The sequence below is a fragment of the Brachyhypopomus gauderio genome, unplaced genomic scaffold, assembly GCF_052324685.1.
Source record: "Brachyhypopomus gauderio isolate BG-103 unplaced genomic scaffold, BGAUD_0.2 sc68, whole genome shotgun sequence".
NCBI lineage: Eukaryota > Metazoa > Chordata > Actinopteri > Gymnotiformes > Hypopomidae > Brachyhypopomus > Brachyhypopomus gauderio.
In genome coordinates, this window is record NW_027506889.1 from 1,796,396 (window position 1) to 1,815,205 (window position 18,810).

Sequence of the window (18,810 nt, forward strand, 5' to 3'; positions counted from 1 at the left end):
CTTCACTCAAAAATGCCCCCCAGCAGAGATGAACAGAACAGAGCCTTTAGGGCACCATCTTCACTCGTACATGCCCCCCAGCAGAGATTAACAGGACAGAGCCTTTAGGGCAACATCTTCACTCGTACATGGCCCCCAGCAGAGATGAACAGAACAGTTCCTTTAGGGCACCGTCTTCACTCGTACATGTCTCCCAGCAGAGATTAACAGGGCAAAGCCTTTAGGGCACTGTCTTCACTCATACATGCCCCCCGAGCAAAGATTAACAGGACAAAGCCTTTGGGGCACCATCTTCACTCGTAGATGCCCCCCAGCAGAGATTAACAGGACAGAGCCTTTACAGCACTGTCTTCACTCGTACCTTCCCCCCAGCAGAGATTAACAGGACAGAGCCTTCAGGGCACTGTCATCACTCGTACATACACCCCAACAGAGAATAACAGGACAGAGCCTTCAGGGCACCGTCTTCTCTCATATATGCTCACCAACAGATTACCAGCAACATTTAAACAACTTTAGACAAAAATTTCAACTCTCTATTTTGGATGAACATGACTCAATAACATGACATGACTTTGCCATGACTCAGTTATTTGATCTCTCCTGTGTCCACTCCAGAGATCCGGCTGCAGCGTGGGGCAACCCACAGATCACAGCTCTAGCACTGCCGTGATGACGTCGCCCATGATGATGTCATGTCAGTGAGCAAAAGCCCGGTGTAGGGGCAAAGGAAAAAGCCGTAGAAAACTGGACAGTGTGAAAAATAGACCAATTGAAATTTGGATGGATGTATGGATGGATGGAAAAAGCAGGACTTAAAGTCCACTACTTTGAGTTTTACTAATAAAACGTATTCGAACAACGGCAATGAGCTTACAAAAATGCTAAATCATACCATAGCCATGTGCTATCCACAATCCCTCTGTCAAAATCATCTGGTCATCCTTTTGTTTTGTTTTCTTTTTCTTTTTTGACAAAAATGTTTATTACATTTTCGCATGTCCTTCATTCAGTAACATATGACCTAAAGTTCATAAATGATACAAAGAAAAGCAATCAGCAGGCACTGCTCAAGGCCGAGACCCGAGAACAGACAGAGGGTGCTAAATAAACAGATGAACTGTTAGGTGGTGCACATTATACACACTGAGAGATGGAACAGGAATGCAGGGTATGACTAAACCTGAGGCACATCCCTTACAAACACACACACACACACACACACACACACACACACACACACACACACACACACACACACACACACACACACACATGCACACACACACACACACACACACACTATGCTGTTTGCCTAGAGCAGGCTGCAACATCACCATACATTAGAGGAGCTCATGTATAAAAGGTCTGGGCCAAACACCAATGATCAATAACAACTGTCCCAAATTTCCATAAACTCATAAAATGCAGCTGCTGTGTTTCCAGCTGAACAGTGAAAAAAGTGTTCGACCAACATTTAGGTACATCACGGACAGACCAATTAATACATTTTCATATCACAGCCACCCTGGCGTAAATGTTAAATGCACTGAACAGAGTGATTAAGGTTTCACTGCCACCACAGACAGTGAGGGGACTATCCTCCCAGTACACACGCTGGTTATATAACCATAGTCATTTGGTCAGATATGTCGTCAGGCATATGACATGGTTTTGATATGGTTTGACAACCCCCACTCTCATAAGAAATAACTCATAAAAAATGATGAAATACTTACAAGTAATAAGAAAAAATCAACCTGAGTGTAACCCAGGCCTCATCATGTCAGACGTTTCACACAAACAGATATTTCTTGCCCTTCCACAAAAATATTCATATTTTTTTCTTCCTTTCTCTTCCCCTGTCTCCGTCTGTCTGGTTCTCTCTCTCTCATCCGTTTGAGATTACCCCTCCTTGTCTGTTCCAGCTCGGGTTCATCTGCGGTTCAGTGTCGGTGAAGCAGCAGAACAGAGAGAAGAGTGTGTGGAGTTCTGCTTCCCCGGGCTGTCCTCTCTCCACCCCGAAAACCATAAGCCACACGCAAGTCAAACCCAAGTCAAATCTACACATCAGACACCTAACGCACGAGTCAAACAGAGGTCAAATCTGCGCACGCACTCAACTCAAGTCAGATGGAAATTAAATCGGAACATCAAATACGTAACTTTGGGGTCAGATGGAGGTCAAATCTGAACATCAAATACGTAACTCAGGAGTCAGATGGAGGTCAGACCTACACGGACTCAACACAAGTCAAACAGAGGTCAAATCTAAACATTACACAATTAATATATGAGAGAACTGGTCCACTCCACACATCACTATAGTAGAGTAGTATTTCATTTACACATGTCATTATGTTTCTCCAAGGTGTAAAAAGGAATACTTTTACATTCACGTTCATGTATTCCCAAGAAGCAAGCAAAATACTTCAACCTCTGTAGTAAATATAAACATCACAATAAAAAACAAACAATTAATTACTGACTTAGTGGAATAAAATATTTCCATGCATCTCAACAGGTAAATCAGTTAAATCAATAAATGACTGAGGTTGGAAGTTGAGACTGAAGAAAATACTGTCCTGTATTTATACTTCTGTTGTGATAGCCTACATGTTATGATGTATCTTGCCATATATTTCAGTAAAAACACTGGTAACCCATAGATCCAATGCTGTTAAACACTGCTCTGACCAATTTTGTCTAAAATATTCATGACCATGTGAATGCCATGATTCATAAAAACACCCACAGAACATTCATCTGGGAAAGACATACAGAACACTCATTCAGGAAACAATCAATCAATCAATCAAAGTTTATTTGTATAGCGCTTTTAACAACTCAAGTTGTCGCAAAGCAGCTTTACAGGGTTTACAAGGTTAACAATACTATGGGTCCAGAACCCTAATGAGCAAGCCAAAGGCGACAGTGGCGAGGAAAAACTCCCTACAGAAACACCTACAGAACACTCATCTGGGAAACACAGACAGAGCACTCATCTGAAAAATACCCACAGAACACTCATCTGGGAAACACAGACAGAGCACTCATCTGAAAAATACCCACAGAACACTCATCTGGGAAACACCTACAGAACACTCATCTGGAAAACGCCCACAGAACACTCGTCTGGGAAAGACCTACAGAACACTCATCTGGGAAACACCTACAGAACACTCATCTGGAAAACGCCACAGAACACCCTTCTGAAAAATGCTCACAGAACACTCATCTAGGAAACACCTACAGAACACTCATCTGGGAAAGACCTACAGAACACTCATCTGGAATGTCGGTGATAGGTCACAATGGTCACTGCAAACATAAAATATTGTGATTTGTTAGAGGACTAATTTGAATGTAGCCTTCTGTGATATCGGTATTAAATTGGACAATATGATTAGCATCACTAACAGCACTTTAGGAAAGTTAATTATCTAGATCATAGCAATTCTTATGAGAATGCTCTTATGAGAAATCATAAAATGGTCAGTCTCAAACTTCATCAATGCTAAAAGTGCTGTTACTAAAACATTCAAGTTCAAAAGTTCTGAATAAAGAAGTTGACTCAGATCTCTCCATAGATCTGAGATACACAGATCACACACATCAGTAAAGACACACATTGAGAAAGTTTTTTGGAAAGTGTGGACAGTCCAGTTCAATTAAGTAAATTCAGTGAGAGTGTTGGGGCAAACCAGACAGGGACAAATGCAGGAAAGCAGAAGAAAATAATGAAGAATTGATAAGTGAAAACTTTGCTTTGTCGTATTCTGATTCCCTTGTTGTGTTCTGATTACTTTGTTGTGTTCTGATTCTTTTGTTGTGTTCTGATTCCTTTGTTGTGTTCTGATTCTTTTGTTTGGCTGGACTCCCAGACTCATATTCTTCCTCTTTCCATCTCCTCCATTTCAGTGGGATTTTATGTCACATCCATCGGGCTTGTCCTCAAACCTAAGACCCCATTCAGGGCCTCATTTCTTCAGGAAGGACATTCTACTAAAAGGCCAGTGTGAGAAAAAAGGCTAGCATACTCAAGTCAGAGTTGGGATGCCACACCACCACTAAGAGAAGATAGAGACTTGGTCACCTGACCAATCTCCTAGGTGATCTTGCATGTAAACATGTGATTCAGAACCAGTAGGAAAGATTTTGACTTTTCTTAAGCACATAAATTTTAATAAAGTCTATATCCAGAAGATCTAGGAAAATCCTATTGATATCACATATGCCATATAGAATGCTATATAAATATTTGATATAGAATTACCATGTCCATTTCACACTAAAATAGCTCCTTCACATACTTAATAAAAGCATATTTGTACATTATAAGATCTGTATGTGTATATGAAGAGGGCTTTAATCATGTGAAAAATATATTGTATTACCAGCAACTACAAATTCAAGATCAGTTATAATTTCTCTACATCTATTGTCTATGAGAACAGAGTACTACAGTCTTGAAATCAGAAGGATTTCTTCATTTTAATGATTAAGATTTGTACCTCTATCTGTGATTTAACACGTACAAGTAAATATTCTGAATGAGTGAAATATGGACGCTCACACATGTGCATACCCCTCCCCACACTGACATTTGTTACATTTACATTTTGCATCTGAAAATCTCAGAAAAAATCTCCCACAACAAGCAAGACAATTTTCCATTGCTTTACACTGAAGAAAAAAATATGACACAAAAGAACAAAATTAGATTACCAGTTCCATAGTATCCCAGGTTTTTGTGGCTCATGAACAAATTTAGTAAGCCAATCAGTGGATCAGTTACTATATGGAGTTTCAATCTGTTCCTGTTTCCTACCTTTAACAGACACATCACAGAAGAGAGGGATGGACAAAGGGAATGAAAGAGGGAGAAAGGGACAGAGAGGGGAAGAAAGGGAGACAGATCGACAAACAGAGAGAGGGACAAAGGGAGACAGACAGAGAGACAGAGGGGAAGAGAGGAAGATAAACAGAAAGACAGAGGGGGAAGAGAGGGAGACAAACAGAGAGACCGAGAGGAAGGGGAGAAAGGGAGAGAGATAGACAGAGAGGAAGGTGAGTGATAAAAAGAGAAAAAAAAGGGAAGAGCAAGAAAAGAGACAAGGATGGAGAGAGAGAGGACAAGACAGAAAGAAGAAGAGAGAGGAAGACAAAAACATACAGAGATAAAGAAAAGGAGAATAAGAAAAGATAGACAAGGAAGGTGAGAGACAGGCAGAGAGAGTGAGAGAAACCCTGCACCTAAGCCTCATAACTGGCCACTGAAAGAGAGGTGACCTCCTTTCTAGAGAGAGGACACAAAGGATCGGTCTCCATGACGACAAACCAGGCAAAGTGTTTGCTTGTACACACCGACTGTGGCCAGTGTTACCCAGGAGCCCTGTTATATGGGCCACGCAAACTAGCAAGGCTCAGACGCCACGCCATGACGTGGATACGAGTACCAACCCACGTTGTGGCGTGTCCAGCCCCACCATGCTACAGGGAATGGATCAGTCATTCTCTACGCTTTACCTATAAACATAATTCTGTTGTAGAGGAAAGTCCTCAAAAACAAACAAAAAACAAACAAATATGCAAATTGCAAGCTTTGAGACCATAGAACGTAAAATCTGATTACACGTGAACGGTCCTGCAGTTTCAGCCCTGTTTTTGTGATGTGCTGGAGACTATTACACTATGGTATTTATGTTGTGCTTTCAAAAGGTTCAAATATAAAAAATGTGGCTGAATTTTTAACCCTTCCAGGAGTGCACTTGCGATTTTCTGATGTTCTCACTTTAGCAGGAAATTACATAGAACAATAAATCTGCAACAGATGAGAAGTTCCTGACTGGTTCCTCTCCACCATGACTCTTCCCTGGCTCCTCCTCCTTCATCAGCACCCACACTTCTGTCTCACTGGTTACTTCATCCTTTCTGATGTAAATATAACCCCTTATCTCGCAGCCTTGGCAAAGGTGTGCTTTTGTTTACAATGACATGTCCTACTTGCCTTACAGGGTTCTATGTTTCAAAGGTTCTTGTGTGTTCCTGGTTCTACTGGGCTTTTTTGTTTGATTTTTACCTTAGGCTAGTGGTTCTCTGCCCCGTGAGTTGTATTCAACTACGAGACTTTACCTTGTGCGCCTGCAAGGTATGACCCAAACTGCCTATAACAACCACACTTGTGCGAAAAAGGCCTAAACAAACATCCTCACATCTTACTGCTCCTGGTTCCACCACGGTACAGAAACACCACGACATCAACAACACAAAACAGACCAGAGAAAAGTTGAATGCTTTTTAAAAGTGCACAAGAGGAACACTTGCAGAAAAACTTGATATTTTTAGTTAAATGCCTGACTAAAGAAATAGATTTTTAGCCTAGATTTAAAAATAATGTCTGAGGCCTGAATTCTGGGCTATTCCTGAAATCACTCTAGAAACGAGCGCTGATGAAATGAAAAAAAAAGGTCCAGGATTTGGGTGTCTCAGCTCACAGAACAAAGTCACTATCAGTGTAAATTAAGTGCACATTGTCCTGCTGACAAAAACAGGCCTGCACTGCCTGATCAACATATGATCTCCCCACAACTTTAACTGGGGCAACCAGTGTCCTACTGTTTAATGATGAATATTTGTTGATAGCTGGTCTGGTGTCAGATGTGCAGTTTTGGAAGACAGATGTGTGTGTGCATGATTGTATGTCCATGTGTGTTTGTGTGTGTGTGTGTGTGTGCGTGTGTGTGTGTGTGTGTGTGTGTGTGCGCGTGCGTGCATGTGTACGTGTGTGTGTGTGTGCGTGCGTGCATGTGTACGTGTGTGTGTGTGTGTGTGGGGGGGGGGGGGGGGGGGGGGATTATGAATGTAGATGTAATATCTGAAGGGTATAGCTTGGTTTCTCTTTAACCACAAGTACTGTTGTGTATCACATAGGGTTGGACAATATGGGCAAAATCTATATCATGATATATTTATTAATTTCGGTATATACGATATAATTCCAATATCGATATGAACAATATAAAACCCACAGAAAACCAAGAATGCCCACAACGGATGTCTGTACCACCTACAAATGTCTGAAAATGAATGTCAAGTATACGAAACCTCCTCCTATAAAAAAGTATATAAAAGTATATATTTACTTTAGGAATAAAAATAATACAAATAAATCATTGTCAACCTTTTATTTGTATTCAGCCTTCATATTTGAAGATGAACCACGACATCACTGTGAAATAAACAAACTCGTTGGCTTAGTCAATATTTATATCGTCGATAGCCGAACCACTTCCACACCACAGAATTAGTCTTTCCCCTTTTATCAACTATTTCGCCTGCTTTATCATCGCTCATAGAAGCTCGTTCAGTCACATTTGTATTGCAGTCAGCTGTATTCATTTTGCAGCTAGTACAAGTCACGTTGGAGCCAAACCAAAACTAGCATAGCCTGCTGTTGCTGAGCACTGGCTGTGTGTACGAGGTGTACGTCATCAGTCACTGAATGCTATAAACTAATGGTACCACCCTGTTATGAACGTTGTAATGTTGTAAATAGTGTTTATCGAAATATTGAAAATGTGCTTTAAAATCATATCACCGTTATTGAAACATTTTCTATCGTGATATATATTGATATTGAGTTATTGTTCAGCGCTAGCATCACACACACTCACACACACACACACACACACACTGCAATCCTGCAGCATTTCTCTCTTCCCTCTTTTGCTCTTTGCTCTCTCTCATCTCACTCCCCTCTCTTTCTCTCTCTCTCTCTCTCTGCTCTCTCTGTGTCCCTCTCTTTTCATTGCTCTGCCTGGATTCAACTTGCATGTGTGATCTATAGGGGGCAATAGCAGGTTCTGTTAGATTAGGATGTTAACTAATGCACAGGGCCTATGGCCCACAGTCCTTAACCTTAACATAAGAATTACTTTAAATATCAGTGTTGCGTATCCTGCCTGTTAATTTCCAAGTAACTAACTTGCACGATTTGACTAAAAGTATGTGGACACCTGACCAGTACACCTATATGTGCTAGTTGGACATTACATTCCAATATGGAGACCCCAAACCCCCCCACACCCACCCTACAGATGTTCTGACTCAGGTATGCACACCAGTCATATCAAACCATGTCTTTATGGCCCTTAATTTGAGTACAAGGCCCCAGTCATCCCGGGGCAGCAAAGGGCCTTCCAAACTGTTACTACAAAGTTGGAGGCACATAATTGTTTGAAGCATGTTTTATGCTGCAGCATTAACATAAGCACTGAAACAAACAGACAACACCCTGAGACGCTGTCCCAGGCCATCATCCCCCTCAACCAAGCTTTACTCCGCAGTCCTGTAGGTAGACTTCTCTTGGCAGGCGCCAAACCCACAGACATCCGTCTCACTGTCAGAGAATGAAGTTCCATTTGTCACTCCAGAGAACACAATTCCACAGCGTCAGAGTCCCGCGGTGACGTGCTTCACACCACTCCGGCCAATGCTTGGCATTGTGGGCACTGATCATAGGCTCATGTGCAGCTGCTGGGCTATGGAAACCCATTTCCTGAAGTTCTTCTGATGATGTTGCTTCTAGAGGTTCTTCAGAGTGATGCTTCATTGCTGAGCAGTTGCTGTTCATTGATGCTTACATTTATCAATAAAAAACTCTACAACCAACCCAGGCAGTTCAGATTTATTAAGGTGGACATTTCATAGATTTACTTATGGCAAAATTGGCATCCTGTGTGCCACATTTAAAGTGCTCTCAGTACATCCACTTCTGGAGACAGCATGGGAGTGTATATGATTTTATACACCTGTTAGAAGTGGGTGTAGCTGGAACACCTAATCTCAATCATTATCACCTGGACAGAGAACAGCACTGCAGTGAAATCTGGTGAGAGGTGAGCATTTTCTTTTAACAGGTTCAAAATAAGAGCTCTTTATTTTCATTGTGCTATGTGTTAATTAATGTTTAAACATTGAAATTATATATACAATTCATAAAGTGGGTGTCTATTTATACATCCTGTGAACTCAGAAGGCTATAATTTATAAATTTGTGGTGGACCCAGAACAGACCCCAGCAAGAGAGATGAGGGTCCACTGGCATGGAGGAGGGTATGTTCCTGTATTTACCAGAATTTACCTCAATTATTATGTCGATCATAACGTCAAGTATGATGTCAGTCATGATGTAAATCATGATGTCAAGCTGAACTAGCTCAGTAGGGAGTGCCAACTTGGTATTGGGGGCCAATATTGTCATGACGCCGCCTCTGGTTTTGACTTGGATCTTATTACCTAAGATGAGATTTAAAGTGTCCTAAAGATGAATGGTCAACCGATTAATTGATTTGCAAATTAAATGCCATATCTGCCTAGAGACATCTTTCTGAATGGGTTAACTGAGGTGGTGATCCCCCCTACCAAACTTGTCTAGTCAAACATCACTAAATGTGCCAGACTGAAATTATGACACCTTGCACAGTTTGTCATGAGTTTGTGTTTGGGTGTTTTTAATCTGCTCATGCACACTGTGAATGCTTCAAATAAATGCATTTGAATGCATTGATGTGCATTGTGTTTTTTTTTTTGCAACGGAGCAGTTGTATACTAGATACTGGATGATATTGTGACATCACTACAAAGTGACTGACACTCAAGGCACAATTTGCTAAACAGGGAACAAATACAATTATGTCCTAAGAAAGTAATTTTACTTTATATTGTAATGGAGAAAAAAAAACGGAATACGTAAAAGTAATAGTGTTTCTCTTTTTGAATCTCTCTGTGTTTGCCAGAGGTCTAGCTCCTTCTGTAGAGAAAACAAAGTTGTAAGGTTGCCTAATTTAGTCTTTACTAGCCTAACCTAACCTAGCCTCAGTATACATCATGCTAGCTTGAAGTCTTGTTATTTAGCTGTGCTGACACACTATCATGCAGTCTGTGTCATAAGCCACAGGAATCAGGCTAACATTGTACATAAATACTCAGACACACAATATCTTCTCTCCCTGAGCACACTCCATGTAGAGAAGACGTTTGCATGGCTTCGGTGAACAATATGACATAATTGTTCACCGAAAACCAGCAACCGCTGACGTGTGGAGGCTTCAGTCGCCATGTCATGACAGCTGGGTGAACTCCACATGTGAATACACTACTCTTTCTGTGAGAAAACCTCACTGGTCAATGAAAAAGAAGCCTACCATGAAACACAACTGGACGACTTTGAGGAGCTACTATCAAAGCAGGGACGAATTTACAGACACGTTTATGATTTATCTCTGAGAGACTCTAATTGCTCTAACTCCAACACTATAATTGTATTAAACTCACAGAAATGAGAGAAAATCCTGGTACAAATTAAAATGTTTGCCATTATATCACTTGATCACAACTCATTACCAAAGCTAGAACTGTCATAGTTGTCATGGAATTTAAAATCATAAAATGTAATAGAGTCACCTGTAGTGGAGTGTATACAACAGGTAAAATGAAACAGCAGAAAGCAAGCTTATTAAGTCCCAAAGGCACGCAAAGGAGTTTGCACAACCCTTGCAAACTCTCAAGAAGTAGCCTATGCTGAGTGCTTAAGACTCTTTGAAGACAGAAACAAGCACGCTCTAAATCATAAATGTTTCACTCTGCATCACTAAATGACATAATTCAGTATATCTGTCCAAGGCTAATAAAAAAGATCAGGTCCAGTGGATTAGAAGCTTTTTTCATTAGCAAGCAAGGTCACCATGAGCTGAAATCAATGACAGGCTGCATTTGGTTATTGATAGTTGCGTCGCACCTCTTCTGTGATCCTATGACCCTGCCTCTAACTCTGACCAGGTGATCTCCACTCCAGACATGCCTGCAGTATCCTCGGGTAAAACACTCCAGAATGTTGCAAGGCTACAGTCAGACACTCCAGGATGTGTGGACATTTATTCTGAGACATGGTTAAAATAGGTTAGAAAAATGGTTAGAAACAAAGGTAGACAGGGGCCTCAAAAGCATAAACCATTCAACCTAACTGTGACGGGCAGGGTGAGCGAAAATAAATGGAAGCAATCACGCCAAGTCTCAGGGAAATAGGATGGTTTAATATGTAAAGTGCACAAACCAAAACCCGTGAACTGATCCGAATTAAGGATATAATAACCAGCGGTCAACTGGTACAAAGACAAGACATATATAGACGAACAAACGACCCTCAGGTGAGACGGATCGCGGGCTCCGCCCACTTGAGGGACGAACACAACACCACACCCACAGGACAAGCTGCTGCTGTAGACGGGGGCGACCAGTAGGGGGCCCACCGTACCGTGACACTAACCTATCTAAACCAGTTTAATCCGGCCTAGTTCAACCAATTCAGTCTAGCCAGCCTACTGTGGCCTAGATGGCATCACCTAGCAAAATCTAGTATATTCCAAGCATGGCCTAGTGAACCTATTCATAATCTACTGATCTTAACTAATCTTATCCAGCCTAATTTAGCCTGGTCATCCCAATTTATTTTAGCCAGACTAATCTAATCTAGTCATCTTAACTTCTCTTAGTCAGGCCAAGCCAGCCTAGGCACCCTAATTTCAGTCAGACAAACCTACTCTAGTAATTCAACTAATGTGGCTGAAACACATACCAGCACTGCACAAGCTACTACAGCTGTGTGCAAAATATCGCAACAATATATTATGCATTTAGTCTTAGCAATACACGAATCGATACAGTCACTGTATCAATATTTATGAATTTATGATATTTATATCCTTCAACGTGAAACTGATGCATTCATGTTTAGGAGCGCCATTTAATATGTCCAGCAGGTGGCACCTCCAAAGAAAAGAGGTGGATTTATGAAAAATCGGATTTGAAAAGCACGTTTGTATAAGACAAACCATGGAAAAGCAGCTACAGTCTGTCTCGTTGACATTTAAACTTGAAATTTGGGTAAACAAGGGTGGAAAATGCACATTTAAATTTAGTACCGTATCGTGATGTCTGTATTGTGATATATATCGAATCATGATGTTACTGGCTATTCCCAGCCCTTCAGAAATTTTCGCTGACACTGCTATGTTGAGAATAGTGTCCTGGGGCAGAGACATTAAGACGAGTATTCGAACTGAGTTTTCCTTAAAACAGGCTCATGTCCATGCATAAGTGTACACAGTGTACCTGCTGTGTTCTGAATTCGAACCAAGGACTACCAAGCTTTTCAAAAAGGAAAACATGCATGCTTTGACCGCTGTGTCTCTACACTGAACAGTACATTCATCCTGGAATTTGATTTGATTTCAGTCACATCCTCACAGTCAGGAATACAAACGCCAAACAAACCGATGGGTACTGGGACCAGTCACAGGTGTTCATCTAGCCTCCAGGAATCACAGCAGTATTGTGAGTGGTACCATGTCCATGTTTTTAAGCGCTGTACATGGCACTCATTAGTCACAAACACTTGTGTGTTATAACTGCATGTGATTTTTGAAGTAAAATTCCTCTGTAGTTTCATACGGCCCACAGCACTCTAAAATATTCAGTCCATCTATGATTTGTTGATGACATACATATTTGATTGTCAGGAGTCCTCCAAAACACATATCAATATACACAGATATGATAAAAATCACATTCACACTAACATGTTAAGTCCCTACAAAGACATCAAACTTTATACCTTCCTAGCCACAGCCCAACACACACACTCACACACACACACACACACACACACACACACACACACACACACACACACACACACACACACACACACACACACACACACACTCTCTCTCTCTCTCTCTCACACACATCCAGTAATGAGGACAGAGTGCCTCCAGATAACTCGATCAATAAAACATAGCTGCCACACATTTGCTGGGGGTTGAAACATTGAAGTAAAACCTTCCTCTACAGAAGTCCTACACCTCCACACACACACACATCTTGTCACACATCCATAGCCAAAAATGAAAGATGTAGAAAAAATAAAGAGGAACTCTGAGATGCTGCTCTGTTGAGTTCTGTGCCTCTGATGCACACGCAGTAGCACAAGCCTCCAAATTTAGCATGAGTGGGTGCAGCCCAGCCTCTGTAGAGGGCCCAAGGACGGAGCTCCACCGGGGGGCCTCACCCCCACGGCCATGTGAAGTGCAGCTTCTGCAGCTTCTGGAGAGGGCCTGAGCACGCAGCTCCAACAGGGGCCTCAATCACCACAGCAAAGTGAAGCATAGGTGTGAAGCAAAATGAGAGCTGCAGGTCTAAACAATCACAGAAGCTTAAAAAGAACAAAGAATACAAAACAGACAAATGCATGTGTGTTAAATCAGGATATTAGATCTTACTGGTGGTCTTCAGTTCTAAATGAATTGTGTACTACATTAGTTGTATATTATCACACACTCAGGACATGACCAGAGGCTCAACTTTATAGGAGGGAGATGGGGGTGTTTGTGACACTGCAAAACTGCGATGTTATTTCAACTGCACTAACATTATTACATGAGTCTGGGTACATTTTTAACAGCAGTGAACAGGAAAAAGTTATCGATATATGATTCTTATCTAACAATTTAGACAAAAAAACTGACTTCATTTCTATTGGTATTTGCCAGGCTCTTTTACAGCAGCTTACAAAATGTGCAAACATCAACTATAAGGCTGTGAGAGCTTAACCACGGAGCAGGCGCATCACCTACATGTCCTCACCCACAGTCATCGTAAAATCACTCAATCAATACACTGTTGCAGAAGGGAGAAAAGGACAGTGTGAGTTATTGTGTGTTCAGAAGATCACACTGTTTCAAGGTCAAGCCCACCATACCAGCAGGTAAAGTAACGGGGCACAAAACACCACATGGAGTGTTCAGGTGCAGCACTACCACCTACACCAAACACCAAACACCAAACACCAAAACACGCTAAAACACCTACACCAACACCAAACACCAAAATCAAAACACGCTAAAACACTACCACTTACACCAACACCAAAACACGCTAAAACACTACCACTTACACCAACACCAGAACACACTAAAACACTACCACCTACACCAACACCAAACACCAACACCAAAACACACTAAAACACTACCACCAACACCAAAACCAAAACACGCTAAAACACTACCACTTACACCAACACCAAACACCAACACCAAAACACCAACACCAAAACATGCTAAAACACTACCACCTACACCAACACCAAACACCAACACCAAAACATGCTAAAACACTACCACCTACACCAACACCAAACACCAAAATCAAAACACGCTAAAACACTACCACTTACACCCACACCAAACACCAAAACACCAAAACATGCTAAAACACCACCTACACCAACACCAAACACCAACACCAAAACATGCTAAAACACTACCACCTACACCAACACCAAACACCAACACCAAAACATGCTAAAACACTACCACCTACACCAACACCAAACACCAACACCAAAACAAGCTAAAACACTACCACCAACACCAAAACCAAAACACGCTAAAACACTACCACTTACACCAACACCAAACACCAAAACACCAAAACATGCTAAAACACTACCACCTACACCAACACCAAACACCAACACCAAAACATGCTAAAACACTACCACCTACACCAACACCAAACACCAACACCAAAACATGCTAAAACACTACCACCTACACCAACACCAAACACCAACACCAAAACAAGCTAAAACACTACCACCAACACCAAACCCAAAACACGCTAAAACACTACCACTTACACCAACACCAAAACTCGCTAACACTACCACCTACAACAACACCAAACACCAACACCAAAACACACTAAAACACTACCACCTGCACCAACACCAAAACACGCTAACACTACCACCTACAACAACACCAAACACCAACACCAAAACACGCTAAAACACTACCACCTGCACCAACACCAAAACACGCTAACACTACCACCTACAACAACACCAAACACCAACACCAAAACACACTAAAACACTACCACCAACACCAAAACCAAAACACGCTAAAACACTACCACTTACACCAACACCAAACACCAACACCAAAACACCAACACCAAAACATGCTAAAACACTACCACCTACACCAACACCAAACACCAACACCAAAACATGCTAAAACACTACCACCTACACCAACACCAAACACCAAAATCAAAACACGCTAAAACACTACCACTTACACCAACACCAAAACACGCTAAAACACTACCACTTACACCAACACCAAAACACACTAAAACACTACCACCTACACCAACACCAAACACCAACACCAAAACACACTAAAACACTACCACCAACACCAAAACCAAAACACGCTAAAACACTACCACTTACACCAACACCAAACACCAAAACACCAACACCAAAACATGCTAAAACACTACCACCTACACCAACACCAAACACCAACACCAAAACATGCTAAAACACTACCACATACACCAACACCAAACACCAAAATCAAAACAAGCTAAAACACTACCACCTACACCAACACCAAAACACGCTAAAACACTACCACCTGCACCAACACCAAAACACGCTAACACTACCACCTACAACAACACCAAACACTAAAACATGCTAACACTACTACCTACAACAACACCAAACACCAACACCAAAACACACTAAAACACTAACACCAACACCAAAACACACTAAAACACTACCACCTACACCAACACCAAAACACTACCATAGGGTGACCAAACGTCCGTATTTCCCGGGACATGTCCGTATTTCACGTCCTGTCCCGGGTGTCCCAGGATATGTCCGTATTTCACGTCCTGTCCCGGGCGTCCCGTGATATTTTTTAAAACTGTGGAAATGTCCTGGTTTTTAAATTACGTTAATCGGGCCATTAATTCTACAGGCACTAGGACCCTGAGCACGGTGCTGTATGACACGGAATCCCTGAGCCTCATCATACTCAACTGGCGGAGAACCAACAACTTACGTTCGACCCCCCCCCCCCCCCGGTTGGCAACTTACGTTCGGCACCCCATCCCGCCCCCGCCCCCCCCCCCCCCCCCCCACTCGACAACTTACGTTCGCCACACCCTCCCCCCCCCCCCCCCCCCCCCCCCCCTCGACAATTTACACACAGTGTCCTGGTTTTCCTAAAAAAAATATGGTCACCCTACACTACCACCAACACCAAAACACACTCAAACACTACCACCTACACCAACACCAAACACCAACACCAAAACACACTAAAACACTACCACCTACACCAACACCAAAACACACTAAAACACTACCACCTACACCAACACCAAACACCAACACCAAAACACTACCACCTACACCAACACCAAAACACACACTAAAGCACTACCACCTACACCAAAACACACTAAAGCACTGGCATCTCCACCTACAGCAACACTAACACCAAAACACACTAATACACTGGCATCTCCACCTACACCAACACCAAAACACACACTAAAGCACTACCACCTACACCAAACACCAACACCAAAACACTCTAAAGCACTGGCATCTCCACCTACAGCAACACTAAACACCAATATCAAAACACAATGAAGCATTGGCACTACCACCTACACTAACACCAATACACACTAATACACTGGCATCTCCACCTACACCAACACCAAAACACACTAATACACTGGCATCTCCACCTACACCAACACCAAAACACACTAATACACTGGCATCTCCACCTACACCAACACCAAAACACATTAAAGCATTGGCACCTCCACATACACCAACATCAAAACACTGACACAGTCAAGACATCAGCACTGTTTAGTTGTTGTCTTTAAGTTAATAAAGTTACAGACACAAACAAATTTGGCACAAAACCATAACATGTGCCATGTCCAAAGGCCAAACCCGAATAGCCCCAATGCCAACAGGTGTGACTGGCAGTATTAACTGATAGTAGGACAGTGGTAACACTCCTGTTGTAATACCTCCCAGCCCTGCACCTTCTCCCCACTCTTAAATTAATAACACCTAGCAAACAACCTGTTTTTGTTCACCACTGATACAGCCCCCCCCCACACTGCTCTTCTGTGTGCTACTGTGTCTTTACAAAGAGGAGAAAACGTCTTATCCAAAGCTGTGTGAAGTGAATTCTTTCCATCCTAGAGGACCTGAGTATTGCGCTGTTTAGTGGTTCTTTGGAGCAGGTTATGATAATTACTGCTTCAGTGCACATTTGGTTGCTATACTGAATGAGGTTTTTCAGAGAAGTGAAAACACTGACCTGCTGTTCTCCTGCTGGACCGGAGTCCACACACACCTGATTTAACCTGTAAGTTCATCACTGGACTCAACCCATCAGTTCATTACCTGATTCAACCCATCAGTTCATTACATGATTCAACCCATCTGTTCATTACCTGAATCAACCCATCAGTTCAATACATGACTCAACCCATCAGTTCATTACCTGATTCAACCCATCAGTTCATTACATGATTGACCCCAATTCAGTTGGGCTGATTCAGTTCAGTGCCTGATTTAATCCATCAGTTCATCACCAGGTAATGTTTTTGAGCAAACACACCACTGCACTGTCCTGGACCAAGGCACACGTTCACAATAACCATTCCTCATGAAGTTTGCTTCCTCGTGTGAGGGGTCTGTTATCTTTAGGTGGAGAAAAAATAGCAGGCAGAGCATGAAGAGTCTGCTGACATCATCAGACCTGGACTCTCCCACCCACCCATTTCTACACCCACTGGTTTGTATTTCCCACAGTGTACAGTTAAAACACTACCAATGAGGCTTTAGACACAACTCTGCAGGAAGGTGTAGGCCAACTCCACATCCACCTCAATCTCCACCCTAGCAGCAGTGGATGACACTGATATGCAAAACTCATAGTAAACAGTGTGTAATATTTGCATGGAATATCATTATTGTTATATCCACAGTATAATTAAAGAGTATATGTTCAGGAATATTTCTGAACACAGAAGACTTTGATACATGACTCCCAGACAATATTACAATTAATAATGTTGATATTACAGTTTTTGACGACTGCTAACATGCGTTTGTCCAACCTTTAGTCACATTTTCAAAACTCTAAACACAGTGAACACAACATCAGTCTTCATTGGCTATACTATTAGTTCAATTCATGTTGTTGTTGCACAAAATGCAGTCATTTTACATGGTTTTATAATGCTTAAATTTTCTATACACACAAGGTTATCCAATAACAAAATTCTGGATCATTTTTATCTTTTTTACAATTGCTTGAACACAGCATGTCAAAAATGAAAACCTAAGGTTCAAAACCTTAAATATTGTATAAAATGCAAAGTTCTGCAAAACAAAGGCAGCTAAAACGCTACCTTCACAAATGCCAGATTGGTCCCTATAACAGTGACCTCCTTCTTTCGTTTTTGAATGAACTCTACCAACAACTGGTTCCAGAAGCAGAAAGGGAACAGGTGGGAGGAAACACCAGGACATTTGTGATGGGACAATGTAGCATTCTCTCATTCTCATGTCATCACAAACTGGTTTATAGACCATCCAAGAGTGATGTCCTTTTTCCTCCCGTCCATCTTGCCTTTCCTCAACCCCACTAAGGAACTTTTTTCAGTCTGGAGGTGGAAGGTGTATGATCATCGGCCCCATGACCAAATGTCCCTCCTGGATGCAATAGATCCCGTCCGCAGAGACATTTCAGCTGAAGACTGCCAGGGGTGCATAAGGCATAACAAGCTTTTCTATCAAAGGTGCATGGCAAGGGCTAACATCAGATGTGATGTGGATGA

The 18,810-nt window shown here is 41.9% G+C and overlaps 1 protein-coding gene across 4 annotated transcripts in view; it reads right to left on the reverse strand.

The window, feature by feature from the left end:
• The window catches only part of stox2a (storkhead box 2a), a 61,211-nt gene that overhangs the window by 16,370 nt on the left and 26,031 nt on the right, over positions 1–18,810 (reverse strand). Inside the window, exon 1 of one of the 4 annotated variants that reach the window (XM_076989528.1) lies at positions 4,729–5,266. The exons of the other annotated variants lie outside the window; for them this stretch is intronic. Within the exon in view, the coding sequence (XP_076845643.1) occupies positions 4,729–4,846 (118 nt within the window). The 5' untranslated portion in view covers positions 4,847–5,266. Of the gene's footprint in view, positions 1–4,728; positions 5,267–18,810 lie in introns of those variants that run through there. 4 annotated transcript variants of the gene reach the window in all.